Source organism: Gopherus flavomarginatus, chromosome 7 (genome assembly GCF_025201925.1).
Source record: "Gopherus flavomarginatus isolate rGopFla2 chromosome 7, rGopFla2.mat.asm, whole genome shotgun sequence".
NCBI classification, from domain to species: domain Eukaryota; kingdom Metazoa; phylum Chordata; order Testudines; family Testudinidae; genus Gopherus; species Gopherus flavomarginatus.
Window position 1 is genome coordinate 47,560,467 of NC_066623.1, and position 17,384 is coordinate 47,577,850.

General features: G+C 48.2%; 1 protein-coding gene across 6 annotated transcripts in view; it reads left to right on the plus strand.

Annotated features, from left to right (window-relative positions):
- ATF6 (activating transcription factor 6) overlaps positions 1-17,384 on the plus strand; it is a 343,590-nt gene that overhangs the window by 156,685 nt on the left and 169,521 nt on the right. For all 6 annotated transcript variants that reach the window (XM_050963199.1, XM_050963200.1, XM_050963202.1 and 3 more), the window contains 2 exons: positions 2,247-2,360; positions 5,125-5,227. In XM_050963199.1, the coding sequence (XP_050819156.1) occupies positions 2,247-2,360; positions 5,125-5,227 (217 nt within the window). The remainder of the gene's footprint in view (positions 1-2,246; positions 2,361-5,124; positions 5,228-17,384) is intronic.

Below are 17,384 nucleotides of genomic sequence, written 5' to 3' on the forward strand. Positions count from 1 at the left end.
CTGAAAATCAGTTTGCACGCCATCAGTTGCCTACCGCTGATCTAAATGGACAGTCCATATAGATTTCGCCCTTTCTGGCTCCCATCTCTCCCTGCAATATTGATCCACACAACCACCCTAGATGCTTTTCAATTTCAGAAGATGGTAGCATGTGTATTTAAGAGGAAAAGCAGCGACTGTACCAGCAACAGTGTGGGGGAGGGGGACAGTGCTAACACATAAAGGAGCATTAGGAGATTCTTTCAAATGAACCTGTGCACCAAATGCTCTTATTGACACAGTGCCCAGGGGAGTTTCAGCTTCTCCCTTTCATGATGCCAGTGACTCAGAGAAGCAGCTCAGCTGCAACTCCTGACATGAAACTGACACAGCAGGGACTGGAGCTTTCAGAAGTGGCCCTTAAGACCCAGATCCCTGCTGCCCAAAAAACTCCTATCGCTGCTTCTAGGGACCACTGCATTCCCCACTGCCTTTGAGATGCAGATCCCCTGCGATGCATGACCTACCCAGATCACTCCGCAGTTTGCACATTTTAAACCTGAACTCTCCTGGGGGCTGAAAGCTGCCCAGACGGGGGGCCACTCTCGCCCAAGCTAAAGTTCCACTGTGTTAGAATGCACAGAGACAGCAAGAGCCTCCCTGTCTCCATCTGCCCTTTCCAGAGGCTGCAAAACCCATCCAACCACCTGGCCGGCTCAGGGGCACCAGGGGCACAACCCCCTCCTGGGCTGATGCAGTGCCAGAGAAGGGGAGAGGAGAGTGGGAGTATGAGGCGGCAGCAGGGCCATGCAAAGAAGAGGGCCAGTTGTGACTTGCAGTGCCTTACACCAGTCCAGGCTCCCCTTTTAAAGTCCAGAGGCCAGGAGAGAGTCACACAAGCTGCTCATGCAGCATCTGGGAGCCCTAACACAGCTGCTTCCCAGAGCCCAGTCCCCCCAGTGCTCCCTGAGCCCCATGGACACGGGCTTTGGAACTCACATCCAAGATCACCGAGGTGCCTTTCCACTGCATCGCGGGGAAGAATCCCTGGCCAGCGGCTGCCTTCACTTCCTGGAGGAACTCACTATTGGAGAGCAGCAGGCTGAGTGGGGCGAGCAGCTGGCTGAGCTGCTCAGCCCACTGCCGGTCTGGGGTCCCAACCACCAGCCCAACTCAGCCCACTGCCAGCCTGGAGTCCCAGCCACTGGCCCCGCTCAGCCCGCTGCTGGCCTGGCCCCTCGGCTGGCAGCAGCATGCTATTAAAAATCGGCTCACGTGCCACCTTTGGCATGCATGCCGTAGGTTGCCGACCCCTGGCCTAGAGTATGAGTTAGCAGGTCCTATCTCACTAGACCAAAGAGCAGGCCACTTGTCCAGAGACTTCTCTGCACATTGGCCAGAGAAAGCTGTCTCTTTGGGCAGGAAATCTATAGGACTGCTGTTTGGTCTGTGCCCCTTACATTTGTGTTACATTATAAAACTTGAAATCAATTAGAAGTATGGTTACAATATGCATGCAAATTTGATGATGTCTTTGAGCTCCTGCCAATTAGGCAGAATGGCCAGTGGTACAGATTTAGATAACCCCTGCTTCAGTATTTCCACTTCTTCATGGCTAGGGCTCTTTCTACCCCAGCCGTGCAGAGCATCACCTCCTGGAGCCTGGACACTGGAGTCAAGGTTCACCCAGGTTCACTAGTCCACATACAAGCACAGTGCTGTAGGAGCAAAGCAATTGCTGTGGGCAGAAGGCTTGTTTTGAACGGTTGATGTAGAGATGAATTTATTACAAGTGATTTGTAACATCTGCAAATCTAATCTGAATGATTATCATTTTATTTGTATCAAGTTAACACCTAGGAACCCTAGTCATGGACCAGGATCCCATTGTGCTGGGCACAGAACAAAAACAGTTCCTGCCCAATGGAGCTAACAGTCTAAATAACATTTACAATTAAAATGCTAACTTTTGCGGCTTGTTTGTGTGAGAACTATAATTTTTGGCTTAAGAGGCAAATTTTGTTTTTGGCTTCCATACTGCTGATGTTTCCCTGCATTGGGTTCTACAAAAATCCTGAGGGAAGAGAGAGCAAAATACTGGGTTACTAGGCACAAATTGTCATCTCTTCTAGAAGAAGAATCTGTTGGAGCAATAGTAATCTGTTCATTGGCTCTCTCATTGGCCCTTGGTGATACATGTTCATTGGAGGAGGCTGAAGGAACTTTGAAAGAAATTTGAAGGGATTTTTTGGTGTCTTTATTTCTAGGAATGAACGTTCTGTTTCTGATAACAAAGCCTTAATGGTAGTAACAGAAGACCCACTACTGTATATTTCTCCACCACGCTGTCAGCCACTGATCAACCGGACTGAGTCTCTCAGGTTAGCAAACATTGATTTCCAAGTGCTTGTTTTTCAGTTTGTAATTATTGTTTGAATTCTGTGTAGATTAAAAGTGCCAGACTGGCAGCCAAGGTGCCTGGCATTCCTTTATTTATATCCATACTGGATACGTTGTGATCAGTGGCAACACAAGCTTCCCCACTGTTCTACAGGTGTGTTTGAATCCTGGCTTAGCTGGCATCTGTAAGTTACAGATGTGGGAAACCCAATATAAACTGGGTTGCTTTAAATGGATCTTAGTGTGTTAAACCGATGTAACTTTGTGTGTGGACACTCTAACATCCATTTACACCAACCTGACCTATATCAGGTTACCAACACTTGTAACTTACAAGTGCAAGCTAAACCAATAGAAGCCATGCTTAAACCAATGTTAGAGTGGCCACACACAATGTTGCACTGGTTTAATTAACTGAGTTTAACTTTTCACCTTTAGTTAAACCAGTGCGCTGTTTTGTACCAGGATGTAGACAGTCTGACCTAGTAGTCAGAGTAGGAGTCGGGTTTAGTGGACTGTGCTGGTGTCCAGATAGGGGAACCAAGCCAAGGGGTCAGCACCAGAATTAACTACCAGTTACTAGATCCAGGAAACAATGCTGAGGGTCAGAACCAAGGTTAGATACCAAATGCCAGAGCCAAGGGTCAAGTTTGAATCAGGGTCAGAAGTCAGGGGCCCGGGTCAGAGCCAGGACTGGTTACTAATGATTGGAGGTGAAGTGTAAGGGGAGGAACTTGAGGAGAGGCACAAAGCAGGAGCATGATGGGAACAAGGGTGAGGCAGGAGCATAGCAGGAATCAGGAACAAGGTTGGGTGTGGGAGGCAGACACAAGCAGGGTCTAATGCAGCCACAATAGGAAAACACCTTGTTGCTTGGATAAATTTCCTGTGCCATCTTCTGGCTCAAATAGTGTGGATGGACCAATCTGTGGAGCTGGGCGATCCTCCAATCAGGGCTCCCGTGGATGGCGCCTTGGCTGAGCCATTGTCCTACTAGCTCCTCAGCCCACCAGATTTCAGCTGCTATGGGGTGCAGCCCAGGATGTAGTGGCTCTCTGGGGACTCCCAGGCCTGGGTTCAGGACCCAAGATGTCACATGCATCTTTTGTGTATGGACTAGGCCTTAGCTCCCACTTGCTCAGCTGACTTGCCTCCCTTTGACCTATGAGACATTCTGGATTGTCCCGTAATGCATTTGAGCAGGCAGCAATGCAGTAAGGATAGTGCCTTGCACTTGATGAGATCAGAGGATTCCCTAGGATGCTGGCCCAGTGCTGCATCAGCAGCTGGAACCTCCTACCTGTCAAGCATATGCCTTCCCCCCAAGTCAAGGGGCTCTCATGAGCATCTATTCTGCCTGCTTCCTGACAAAAAGAAACATTGGGGGTTTGTCCTGCGCCTAGCACAAATGAACTAGAATCCTGGGACTGTTGCCAACAGAAAGCAGCTACTTCTCCTTCTCGGCAATTCAGCAGACCCCACTCTTAGTAGCAGCACTGGGCTTGAGCTTTCATCCTCCTTTGAATTGAGAACAGCTGAGAGGTAGCTTCATGGAGAGGATGTGGAGCCATCCTTTTTGGTTGCTAGGAGAGTGGAGCAGCCAGCAGAGAGCTGGGAATTGACTACTGAGCACGAAAGACTATTGGCCTTCATGCATACAAAGTGGTCAGTTCCTGGTGTGCGAGGGAGAGGGGATTGTCTGTGGAGTTTAGGGTAAGAAAGGTGGGGAAAGCATTCATGGGGAGCAAGAAGAGCCATGGAGAGTAAAGAGAGAGTGGTGGCAAAGAGAAGAGGGAGCAATGGGAACAGGGAGCAATTTTTCCAATTGCCCAGAAAGTCGAGTGTATTTCTCTGCAGGATGGGGAACTCTAGGTGACTTACTTTTTTACTTTTTTCTCTGTTATATAAGAAAAGCAGTTCCCTGTCTTCCCTATCCCCTGTCTTAAGATAATCAGAGACTCCCAATTCCCCTGAAGGCACTGGACCCTCCATTCTGATGCTGTTAGGTGGGATATTGACTTTCACTCACCATCAGCTTTCGCTCACTTGGAACCAGCAGCCTAGCCAACTCACTGCTAGAGACGAGTAACCATCAGAAAACATTGTAACAATTCTCTGAGCCATCCAGTCCACCACAGATCTGCCTGTGTCCAAAGCTTTTTCATTAATCAAATTATGAAGTTAGAAAATTTAAAGACAGAGATACACAGGTCATGACTTTTTCCCTTAAACATCATAAAGTAAACAAAGATATAATTGAAGTAGCTAATACTTTCTTTGCCTTGATGGAAGAACTGAAATTGTGTGGTTTCTAAAGACATGAATTCATCCCTGCATATTTTTTCTTTTCTTCTTTTTTTCCCCTTTACTCTATTAAATTTAATTTTTGAGTATTTAATCTAATTTTATTCTTGAGTTGGTAGCCTTGTGATTTAAATTCTCAATATTCCCTCATTGCTTTCAGGATTTGTGTTTATTTAATTATATATAGGAACCACTGTTGGTGGAAAACTCCAATCCAATATTAACATATGGCAGATATTTAGCTATGAGTTCTCTTTGAACTTGTGACTAACACTCATGCCCCAGTGTTAAAAGGAACACAATATAAAATGTTAAGATGAACAAAACCCTAACATTAAATCACAATAATTTTCAAGTGGATTGTTAAAATGCTGCTCAAAACCCAAGACGTTTTGACTCCTTTTTTTAAAGACATGCCTAATTTAATGTTGCATTTTACAGATTAAATCATGAACTTCGAGGGTGGGTTCATAGGCATGAAGTGGAAAGGACGAGGTCTAGAAGAATGTCAGAAAACCAGCAACAGAAAACACAAGTTGTCCAGGTAGGTTTGTACTGCTGAATCATTAGCAACACAAGTTAACTGCTGGCAACATGACCAGCTTTCCTGAGATATGGCTCATTCCACAAGGCTTTTATGTGTAGTGAAACTGATCAAAGATTAAATGTGAAAGAAAGCTGCAGATTGGTACAGCAAAGGGTTAACACACTAGTTATTTCTGGAGTCCCTGGTTCATAGAATCATAGAAGATTACAATTGGAAGAGACTTCAGGAGGTCGTCTAGTCCAACCCCCTGCTCAAAGCGGGACCAACCCCAACTAAATCATCCCAGCAAGAGCTTTGTCAAGCCAGGCCTTAAAAACCTCTAAGGATGGAGATTCCACAACCTCCCTAGGTAACCCAGTCCAGTGCTTCATCACCCTCCTAGTGAGATAGTTTTTCCTCATGTCCAACCTAGACCTCCCCCACTGCAACTTGAGACCATTGCTTCTTGTTCTGTCATCATTCTGCCACCATTAAGAAATGCCTAGTTCCATCCTCTTTGGAACCCCATTTCAGGTAGTTGAAGGCTGCTATCAAATCTCCTTTTTCTCTTCTCTTCTGCAGATTAAAGAAGCCCGGTTCCCTCAGCCTCTCATCCTAAATCATATGCCCCAGCCCCTAATCATTTTCATTGCCCTCCACTTGATTCTCTCCAATTTGCCCACATCCTTTTTGTATTGGGGTGCCCAAAACTGGACACAATACTCTAGATGTGGGCTAATGAATGCCGAATAGAGGGGAATAAACACTTCTCTCAATCTGCTGGCAATGCTCCTACTGATGCAGCCCAATATGCCATTAGCCTTCTTGGCAACAAGGGCACACTGCTGACTCATATCCAACGTCTTGTCCACTGTAATCCCTAGGTCCTTTTCTGTAGAACTGCTGCTTAGGCAGTCGGTCTCCACCCTGTAGCTGTGCATGAGATTCTTGCGTCCTAAGTGCAGGACTTTGCACTTGTCCAGATTTCTTTTGGTCCAATCCTCCAGTTTGTCTAGGTTACTCTGGACCCTATCCCTAACCTCCAGCATATTTACCTCTCCCCCCAGTTTAGTGTCATCCGTGAACTTGCTGAAGATGCAATCCATCCCATCATCCAGATCATTAATAAAGATGTTGAAGAAAACTGGCCCCAGGACTGACCCCTGGGGCTCTCCGCTTGATACTGGTTCAACTTTCAACTTCTTGAAGTTCACAACCAAAAATGATCTCACCTTAAGTTCGTGGCAGATATTCATCCACATCACAGAACTGCCATACAGTTCGGCATGGTTGTAAACCGCTGTTCAAGGGGTGCCAGGACTGGCGTAGCAGTGGATTTGGCAGATAAGGATTGAGTGGTGTTACAAGAGCTGTGAATGAAAGCTGTAGATACCTCCTCAACTCTATACCTTGCTTGAGTTTTGTCTTTTGTGAATAGTAAAATCAATATAAATAAACTTTCAAGATAGAGACCCAAAGGAGAGTGCTGAGACTGTAAATCTTTTTGTACTTAACCTAATACATGTGGTTACCTCTATATCTGCAATGATTCCTTTTATTTCTCTGTGCTTGGTGTTATAGACTGAGCTGGCAGCAACGTCAATAGTTAAGATTGCCTGACTCTTTCCAGCATAAATCACTGTTTTCACATGGTTTTTACTTTGCTATATTTTAAATATTCAGGCTGAATTTTTCCATGCTTGCACTCTGCTTCAGGCTGAACTAAAAAAAAATCATTAAAATTAGTTCAGCCAGTTGAAAGAACAAGATTATGCAAAACAACCGTTTTCCCTGTTTTAAGAAAATATTTCCAGCCATTTAATTGAAAAGTTTTAGCATCTGTGTACTTTGGAGCAGGAATTTCAAATTTGGTGAGGAAATAGTCCTAGGGCCAGGGAGGTGCTTTTGGCTGACGTCATGAAGATCCATCCAGCATTGGCAGAGTTATAGGCTTCTGAAAATTGTCATATGCACAGGCCCAATAAAGCTTTTTAGAGGCTGCTGCAAAACCTCTGAAGATTCCATCTGCACTAAACATATTTCCAGCTCTGCTGACTTTGATCTGCACCAAGGGTACTGCCAGGGCCCACTCAGTCTCCTACATGGCCCAGGCCCAGATCTAGAGCTCCAGAGAGGATGAAGGTGCAGCAGCAGCAATGTGCCTCTCCTTCACCCTTGGTGTAGGAGCCAGAGGGAAACCTTCCACTGATGAGTAATGTGAATTCTGTGCACTTAACAGTCCTTATTATCAAGTTACTTTACCTTAGGAGCAGGGAAAGCATCAGTCTCAGGCATCTGATGAAGTGGGTTCTAGCCCACAAAAGCTTATGCCCAAATAACTTTGTTAGTCTCTAAGGTGCCACAAGGACTCCTCGTTGTTTTTGCTGATACAGACTAACACGGCTACCACTCTGAAACCATTCTGTAGGTGTGACCTCTGTTCTTCTTTGGGTGCTTGCTCATGTCCATTCCATTGTAGGTGTGTGTGCTCCCCACATGCGCTGATGCTGGAAGTTTTTCTCTCAGTAGTATCCATAGGTGTTCTGGCTTTGGTGCCTTCTGAAGTGGTGCGTGTATGCGCCGGTATAAGGGCCACCACCAGGACCCCCCTCCCCCTTCAGTTCCTTCTTACAACCAGCGATAGTGCTGAAACTTCCCTTCCCTTGTCAAGCTTTACCTTTTTCCAATGTTCACTATTTTGATTCTACTGTCCCAAAGGACATCCAATATTGCGTTTCAAGAATGTGTGCAACCGAGACGTCAAAGAAATGGACATGGATATGGACAACTGGGAAGATTGTACTCAAGACCGCAGTCTTTGGAAACAAGAGCTTAACAAAGGTCTCCAGAATTATGAGAGCAAAGCAGTCCGGCTTAGCAGAGGAGAAAAGAGCTCACAGAAGGCAGAGCCCAAAGGGTCAAAACATCACCTTTAGATGTGACAGATGCGGCAGAGATTCTCTCTCTCGAGTGGGTCTCTTCAGTCATAGCCTCAGCTGCCATAAAACCAACTGAGTAAATTCTTTACCTCTTCTAGTAGGAAGAGAGCCTGAGACATAAGTCCTTGTAATAGAGGCCTGGTATGAGGCAGGACCTGCTCACAGAATCTGTCAAGAACAGGGCTGATACTGCAGAAATACACATTCCTAAGAAGTGCAAGGCACAAAGTACTCACGCAAACACATCCTGATATAAAGTGGTACCAGAACATCCCAATATCAAGAATGGTACAAAAACATTTCCCCAAGGATAACAGGAACACACTGCCCCTCCTAAAAGATAAGGTAAGGATGACAGTACGTAATAAAGATGTTGTGATCAAACCAACATGTGTAAAGTGATGGGTGATAACTAGCCCTGCCAGGGGGAGTAACTAACAATGTCAGAGGCAGTATATAACTTGTTTGTATCAGGGTATAAAGATGTATCTCAGAGGGAATATCTCTGTCCAGCCAAGAGGGGAGGAATAGAAAGCCCCGCCATTCACTGAGCTGCATTCATTGTCTCAGGCATACATGTTTTAGTATCCTTGTAGAGTCTGCCAGGTGCTATTACCGTGCTTTGTCAACAATAAACCTGGCCTGGTGCCTTCGTACCTTAACCGATCTTGTGGTTGTTGAGCAGTTCACTTGAGGTCTGCTGTGCCGACTGTCTGCACAGAGATGGGGCAGCACAGAGGAAGAACACACACGCTCAGCCGAACATCTAACCACACCTCTCAGGGGTGCATACCCATGGTCTCTCGAGACTGAAGGATGCCTACTACTGTATATAGTTGTTATAGTATTTTTCTATATAGTTTAATAGTTCCCATAGTGTTTAGTGTACAAGTAGTTAGTCCCCTACGGGACTTAGCCAAGGCTTTAAGCATTGTGATTGCTGCAAAAAAACCATAACACTATGCCTGTCAGTGATCCCCGCCAAATCTGTCTATGGTGCTTGGGGAAAACTCATGTGAGCGACAAGTGTTGCATCTGTAAAATTTTCAAGTTGCGCACCAAAAAGGTGCAGGATATTTGGTTTTGAGTGCTTCTTATGGAGTTGACCCTTGCAGTGGCCTCGAACCGGCCAGATCAGACTCCACCCTGAGCACCAGATGCTTTGGTGCGAAGCACACCGCCGACACCAACCTTTGACTGACACTGATCCTGGTCCCCAGTGCTGGCTTAGAAGCAGAAAAGGCCTAGTAGAGGGTGGTCTGCTACATCCTGTAAGGGGAAGGAGAGAGCTGGAAGCACCGACATCCTGGCATCAGTCCACGAAAGAGGAATGAGGACAGCCAGCATGGAACGGGCAGGCTGATGGCAACAGAACTGCCCTGGTCCCCAAAACAAGTTTCTTCCTCAAGCTTGGACAGCTAGGAAGATGCACTGCCTGCAGGCCAAGGTAATCTGCCAGGAGCATCGGGATAACCCCCAGCACCGCCAGTGAGCACGTGGCCTCAGAGCCAGTGGCTGGCTCTGTGGCACCTCCTTGGGGGTTTTCTCAGATGTCAGAGCATGTTCATCCATCAATGTCAGGGACATCAGAACAGCAGTCGGCAACAGTTTCTCGCCTGCCCCCTTACTCAGAGGAGGAATCAGAGTAGGGTCCCCAAGAGCAGCCAGCCTCAGCCAAGGCTCCCCCGGCAGGGGAAACGGAGTTGACCAACCCACTTGAGCCTGCCTTCTCATCCTCTGCACCTGATGAGGCAATAGCGGGGCCTTCGCACATGGTTCCCCAGGATAATATAAAAGCTTACCAAGAGCTACTTAAAAAGGTGTTAGCAAACTTGGGGCTAGAGACTGAAGAGTTGTTGGAACCCTCCGATGCACTGTTGGACGTTTTGAGTGCAGCCGCTCATGGGTGGCAGGTGTCATAGGCTGGGTGAGGTTGTGCCTCCCAGTACAGCCAGGCATGGTCCCACTCATGCACCACCCCCAGGTCCCCCTCTGTAGCTCCCTTTGTGTGGTGGCCCCAGCTTGGGCTGGGGCCATGGAGCCCACCCTCTGGGCATTCTAGGGCTGGGGCTGCTCTGCCCACCTCTCAGTGCTCCAGGGTTGGGACTGCGCCATCCGCCCTTCCCGCACTTGGGGGCTGGGGCTGCGCAGCCTGCCCTCCCACCGCTCCGAGGCTGAGGCTGCACCGCTCACCTTCCTGGTGCTCCAAGGCTGGGGGAGCTGGGGCTGCACCACCCGCAACTCCGGGGTTGGAGCTGTGCAGCCCGCCCTTCCAGAGCTAGGTGGGGGCAAGCCTGGGGCGGGGGCTGGCAGCCATGGTGGGGAGGCTCTGGGCCACAGTTGGGAGGCAGGGGGCGGAAGAGGCAGGGCCTTGGGTGGAAGGGGTGGGGTTGGGGGCTAGCCTCCCCCAGCTGGTGGTTCACACACCGCCCATGCGGCCGCCTCATCTAAGATGGCCTTGCCCATCCACCAGTGAGTGGTGAAACTGATCACGATCTTGTGACAAACTTCCTCCTCCAAGCAGCCGGAGAGGAAGTATTATGTTCCGGTCATGGGCTTTGAATACCTTTATACCCACCCCTTCCCGAGCTTGCTGGTCATATCCGAGGCCAATGAGCATGACAGACAGGGCTTGACCCATAAGAACAAAGAGGTGAAGAGGCTCGATCTCTTTGGCAGAAGAATTTATTCAACTGCCAGCCTCCAAATGAGAGTGGCCAATCACAGGCCCTGCTTGGCCGCTATGACTATAACATCTCACAGTCTATAGCCAGGTTTGTGGATTTGATGCCTGACTCTTCTTGTTCCTGGCTCTTCTTGAAGAAGGCAAGACAGTGGCAATGGCAGCCCTCCAAGTAGCCTCAGACTCCACAGCCAGGACCATGGCTTTGGCCATTTCCATGAGGAAAGAGTCTTGGCTGCAATCATCTGGACTGTTGGTAGAGGTTCAGGAGTCAATCCAGGACCTCCCCTTTGATGGCCTGGCACTGTTTTCAGAGTAAACAGACAACAGATTACTTGGCCTGAAAGATTCTAGGGCTGCTTTATGCTTCCTGAACCTTTATATGCCAGCACCCACAAGGAAGTGATTCAGACTGCAGCAGACCCAAATTCATGAGTCAATCCAAATTGGATCCCTTCTGCAAAAAGAGCAAGGGCTATAAGCACTGACAGGGCCAACTGCCGGCCTCCTCTGCCCACTTGAGCCGTACCCGCCACTGGCTGGGTAACAAACAGGCATTTTGAAGCATGCGCTCGAAGGTGACATACCAGCCTGTATCCTGGATCCAACACCCCTTTTGTTTTCCAATGGTTTATTGTCCTACCTCACTGCTTGGGTTTCTATAACATCAGACCAATGAATGGTCAGCACTGTGGCAGGGAGGTATACCGTCCATTTCCTTTCTATATCTCCCTCCCACCTCCCCGCCCCTCTTTAGTGACCCTTCTCATAAGCATCTGCATGCTCAGGAGGTGCAAGATCTTCTGTGGGTGGGAGCCATGGAGGAAGTTCCACAGCATTTGTTACCAGTTCTGCTCTCTACAAAGTCTGACAATGGCTCACTATCCAGTGCCTTCCTCCTGTCATGGTCAGGTGACGTGATGTATGCCTTCCCACTGATTCCACTATTTTTTTATTCCAAAGGCCAAGGGGGGCCTACGCCCCATTCTTCACCTGTGAAACCTCAACAAGTACTCAAGAAGTTGAAGTTCCACATGGTCTCCCTGGGCTCCATCATTCTCTGGATCTGGGAAACTGCTTCACTACCCTTGATCTTAAAGACGCTTACTTTCATATTTTAATATTTCACTGCCACAACAGGTTCTGACGGTTTGTAGTTGGGAACACCCACTAACAGTTCACAGTGCTCCATTTGACCTAGCTCTGGCACCAAGGGTATTTACGAAGTGCGCGGTGGTAGTCGCAGCCTACCTCAGACGTCGAGTTATCCAGATCTACCCATTCCTTGACAGCTAGTTCATGAAGGTTTGCTTCAGGGACCGTGTCCAACATCATGTTCCAATGCTGCAAGCCAGCTGTCAAGCATTGGGACAGTTGATAAATGAACAAAAATCAACGTTGGTACAGGTGCAGAGGACAGAATTTATCGGAGCAGTACTCGACTCTACCTGAGCCAGGGTGTTCCTGCCAGCGGCCAGGTTAAGGGCAATGTCAGATCTGATAACCCAGGTCACTGCCCACTCACCAGAGCCCGAGACTTACATTGTCCAGAGCGAGAGACTTCGCCTCCGACCTCTCCAGATGTGGCTGGCATCTGTCTACTCCCCTGCCAGACATGACCTGGACAAACTTCTCATGATCCTGCCATGTGTACTCACCTCCCTGCAGTGGTGGTCCAACATGAACCTGGTGTTGGAAGCTGTGCTGTTTATTAATCTGTGGCCCACAGTGTCCCTAATTTTGGATGCATCCACCCTTGGTTGGAGAGCACACCTCGGTACACTTAAAACTCAGGGGCTATGGTCTCAAGAGGAGCTGTTATTGCACATAAATGTCAGAGAGCTCAGGGCTATCCAACTGGCTTGCAAAGTGTTCCTTCTCCATCTGTCCAGTTGTGTGGTGCAGGTGTTGACAGATAACACAGCCTCCATGTTCTATGTCAGCATACAGGGAGGAGCTCAATCATTGGCCCTTTGTCAGGAAGCGTATCGGCTGTGGGACTTCTGTATCCAACATACTATCCACCTGGAAGCCTCGCACCTCCTGGGCATCAGGAACATGCTGGCGGATCACCACAGCAGGTCCTTTTTGTCTCACCACGAGTGATCTCTCCACTCAGAGGTCCTCAGGATGCTCTTCCAGATGTGAGGAGCTCCCCCCAGTGAACCTGTTTGCCACCGAACAGAAAATGTCACCAGTTCTGCTTTCTGCAAGGCCTTGACAATGGATCACTATCCAATGCCTCCTCCTATCATGGTCAGGCGACCTGATGTATACCTTCCCACTAGTCCCACTGATCAGCAAGGTCCTCTTGAAGATCAAGAGGAACAAGGCGCGAGTCATTATGATCGCCCCCGTTTGGCCTTGCCAGTATTGGTTCAGCACTCTTATGGACTTAGCAGTGGCCGCCCTGTGGACACTTCCCAGCCACCTGGACCTGCTCTCTCAGAATCACGGACGATTACTATAACCGAACCTCTCTTCTCTCTATCTCACAGTGTAGTTGCTGAATATCTGAACCCTGAGGAACAAGCCTGCTTTAGTCAGTTGCAGCAGGTCCTCTGGGAGAGCAGAAAGCCCTCTACCAGGGCAACATACCTGGCAAAGTGGAAGTGCTTCTCCTGATGGGCGTTGGAGCAGAATATCTCTCCAATCCAGTTGTCTCTACAATCCATCCTAGATTGCCTGCTTCACTTAAAGCACCAGGGCCTTGCATGTTCATTGATCAAGGCCATATCTGCCTTAGTGGCCATATCAGCCTTCCACCCTCATGTCCAGGGGTAGATCGGTATTCTCGCACGAGATGATCAGGTTCATGAATGGCTTTGAAAGACTTTTTCCACTGGTTTGGGACCCAATTCCTCAGTGGGATCTCAGCCTAGTGCTCTCCAGACTGACATGCCCTCCCTTCAAACCTCTGGCTTCCTGCTCCCTTTCACACTTGTCATGGAAGGTTGCATTCCTTGTAGCTATTACCATGGTGAGATAAGTCTCAGAGATTAAAGCCCTCACATCAGAGCTGCTGTACACAGTGTTCTACAAGGATAAGGTCCAACTGCATCCCTATCCAGCCTTCCTGCCAAAAGTGGTGTCACAATTCCATGTCAACCAGGATATCTTCCTCCCGGTGTTCTGTCCAAAGCCTCACACATCCAACAAGGAGAGGCATCTGCACACCCTTAATGTCAGGCATGCCCTGGCTTTCTACCTGGAGTGCACCAAGCCCTTCCACAGATCTACTGAACTCTTCATCGTGGTGGCTGACAGGATGAAGGACCTCCTGATGTCTTCTCAGAGGATTTTGGCTTGGATCATCACCTGTATCCGTACTTGCCACCGATAGTGATGGCTCTTTCCTCAAGGGCTATTCAGGACATCTGTAGAGCCACAATGTTGTCATTGGTACACACATTAACAACACACTATGCCGTCACCCAGCAGGCCTGAGATGATGCTGGCTTTGGCAGAGCCATGTTCATGAACTCTTATCTGCCTCAAGAGGTACTACTTGGGAGTCACCTACAATGGAATGGACTTGAGCAGGCACTTGAAGAAGAAAAGATGGCTACCTTTCATAACTGTTGTTCTTTGAGATGTGTTGCTCATGTCCATTCCATGACCCACTCTCCTTCCCCTCTGGTGGAGTTCTGGGAAGAAGGAACTGAAGGGGGGGGCAGCAGTGTCCCTAATACTAGCACATATGTGTGCTACTCCAGAAGGTGCCAGACCTGGTCCCCTACGGATACCACTGAGGGAAAAACTACCGGCACCAGTGCCTGTACACACACCTACAATGGAATGTAGATGAGAAACACATCTTGAAGAACAGAAGTTGCAAAAGTTACCCTCTTTTTCTCGTTCCTACGCGTGTGACCTTGCATTTGACTGTATCAAAACATGTTTTGTTTGATTGGGCCTGGCTTGCCAAGCAATCAAGGTTACACTCTATCAGTGACCTGTTGCTGTCATTATTTACCACCTCACCCAGCTTTGTGTCATCTGCTTTATCAGCAATAAGCTTATACTTTATTCCAGAGTATGGAGAAAAATACTGAGCAGCATAGGGTTGAGAACCAATTCAAACAGGATCCCTCTGCAAACACAACTCACTGATATTTCCCCGGTAATAATGAAGGGCCAGATCCTAAGGTGGTGAAACTTGGCATAGCTCTGTCTAAGACAATGTGTCCACATCAGTTTACACCAGTTTGTTGTGGTTAAGCAGCAGGGTTCCTTCCTCTCCAAGTCCATGAGAGGCCGCCCTGCCTCACTACGTCCCAGCATGTCTCCTTCCGTGGGGAATTAGTGGGACGACAAGAGTCTATAGCATCAATCTATGTTCAGGGGGCTGAGCAACAGACACAGGTAGCCCAGGCCCTTAGTCAGGACAGGGTAATGAGTCTATAGCTCAGGCCAGTGGTCAGGGCTGAACAACAACTGGAGTTAGCTAGCTCCGGGCCCTCAGTCAGGCAGGGCAATCAAGGTCTATGGCTCGAGCCTGTGTTCAGGGCCAAGCAGCAATGGGTTCAGGCATCCTATCTCCTGTGGATGGCCGACAAACACTGGCCTCTTGGCTGAGAAAAGGGGAGAGTGCCACCCTAGAGTTGGGGACGATGCAGGCACACCCACTCCACTGCGTCCTGGCCCAGGGCCCTAACAATGGAAAAGTGTTCTGCCACGGGGTCAGCAGGGATCCTGACTGCAACATGCTGTCCTAAGCTCAGGTAATGCTGCAGCCAGACTAGGGTCGGCTACCCCTGGGATACTTCCTAACTCCCCCTTGGGTTATACCTGGGACTGTAAAGGGCTCTTCAGATTGTCAGGGTAGAAGGCCTGTGGCAGTCCTGGCAACTTTTCCGTGGGCTGGGCAACATTCGGCTCCAGCAGTCCCAGGCAGTCCTCAGCTCCCTAGGGGCCTTCAGCAGTCTCCCAGCTGGAGAGCAAGCAGGAGGCGACTGTTTCCTCCAGCAGCTGCAGCCCAACGGAGCTCCCAGACCCACCTTTTCTACTTCCTGTCCCGTCCACTGACTTCCAGCAAGAGGGGTGAGAACAGCCTGACTCCGTCCACCAGGGTTCAGTGAGGGATTCCTCCCACTGCAGGTCCATGGGAGGCCACCCCGCCTCACTACACAGCTGAAGAACTGCACTGTGTTTTGAGATCCATCAGTTAGTAGTATTTGATCCATTTAATAGGTACCATATTGATTTTTATACTATTATTTTTAATTAGAATGTTGTGTTGGCTATTTCTGCAGCAGTTAAATCATTCTGCAGTGGAAAAGATTTTGGCTCCTATACAGGATCTTTCATTCTTGAGGCATCTAATTAGATACTGCTAATGGAGTAGGTGCTGGGAACACTGCAGCAGTCATGTGTTCACAGTAGCTTGCACACAGACTTTCAGCATTAGCATCTGTTTTATGAGGCGATGGAACTTTAGTCAATGTGTCATGCTTTATACACTATATTTGTTAAAGTTCTCTTGAGCTTTACATTTTACCGGTGATACCCACCTGCGACTGACAGAAAGCAGTGGGCTTAACAATTCTTCTTCCCAAAATGGCACTTCTTAAAGTGAAGCAGCCATTTTCTCCCCTTCCCCCTAAGTAATTTATAGCCTTTGTCAAGGTTTCTTTCCCCACTCTGAACTTTAGGGTACAGATGTGGGGGACCTGCATGGACACTTCTAAGCTTAATTACTAGCTTAGATCTGGTAACCCTGCCACCACTCGGAATTTCAGTGTCTGGGGCACTCTCTGTTTCCCCCTGGGTTGCCTTGAGGGACTTCACCAATTCCCTGGTGAACACAGATCCAAACCCCTTGGCTCTTAAAACAGGGAGAAATTAACTATCCCCCTCCTTTCCCCCCCAGCAATCCCCGGTGAGTCCAGATCCAATTCCCTTGGATCTTAAAAGAAGGAGAAATTAGCTATCCTCCCTCCTTTCCCCCCCACCAATCCCTGGTGAGTCCAGATCCAATCCCCTTGGATCTTAAAACAAGGAAAAATCAATCAGGTTCTTAAAAAGAAAGCTTTTAATTAAAGAAAGAAAAGGTAAAAATTATCTCTGTAAAATCAGGATGGAAAATGCTTTACAGGGTAATCAGATTCCTGTAGACAAGAGGGACCCCTCCTAGCCTTAGGTTCAAAGTTACAGCAAACAGAGGTAAAATCCTTCCAGCAAAAAGAAACATTTACAAGTTGAGAAAACTAACATAAGACTAACACGCCTTGCCTGGCTAATTACTTACAAGTTTGAAACATGAGAGACTGATTCAGAAAGATTTGGAGAGCCTGGATTGATGTCCCGTCCCTCTCAGTCCCGAGAGCGAACAACAATAACAAAAAGCATGAACAAAGACTTCCCTCCACCAAGATTTGAAAGTATCTTGTCCCCCTCTTGGTCCTGTGGTCAGGTGTCAGCCAGGTTTACTGAGCTTCTTAACCCTTTACAGGTAAAAGAGACATTAACCCTTAACTATCTGTTTATGACAGCCTTATTGTCAGACTTGGGCATAAACCCAGCTGTTGGATTTGAATCTGTGATCACCTGT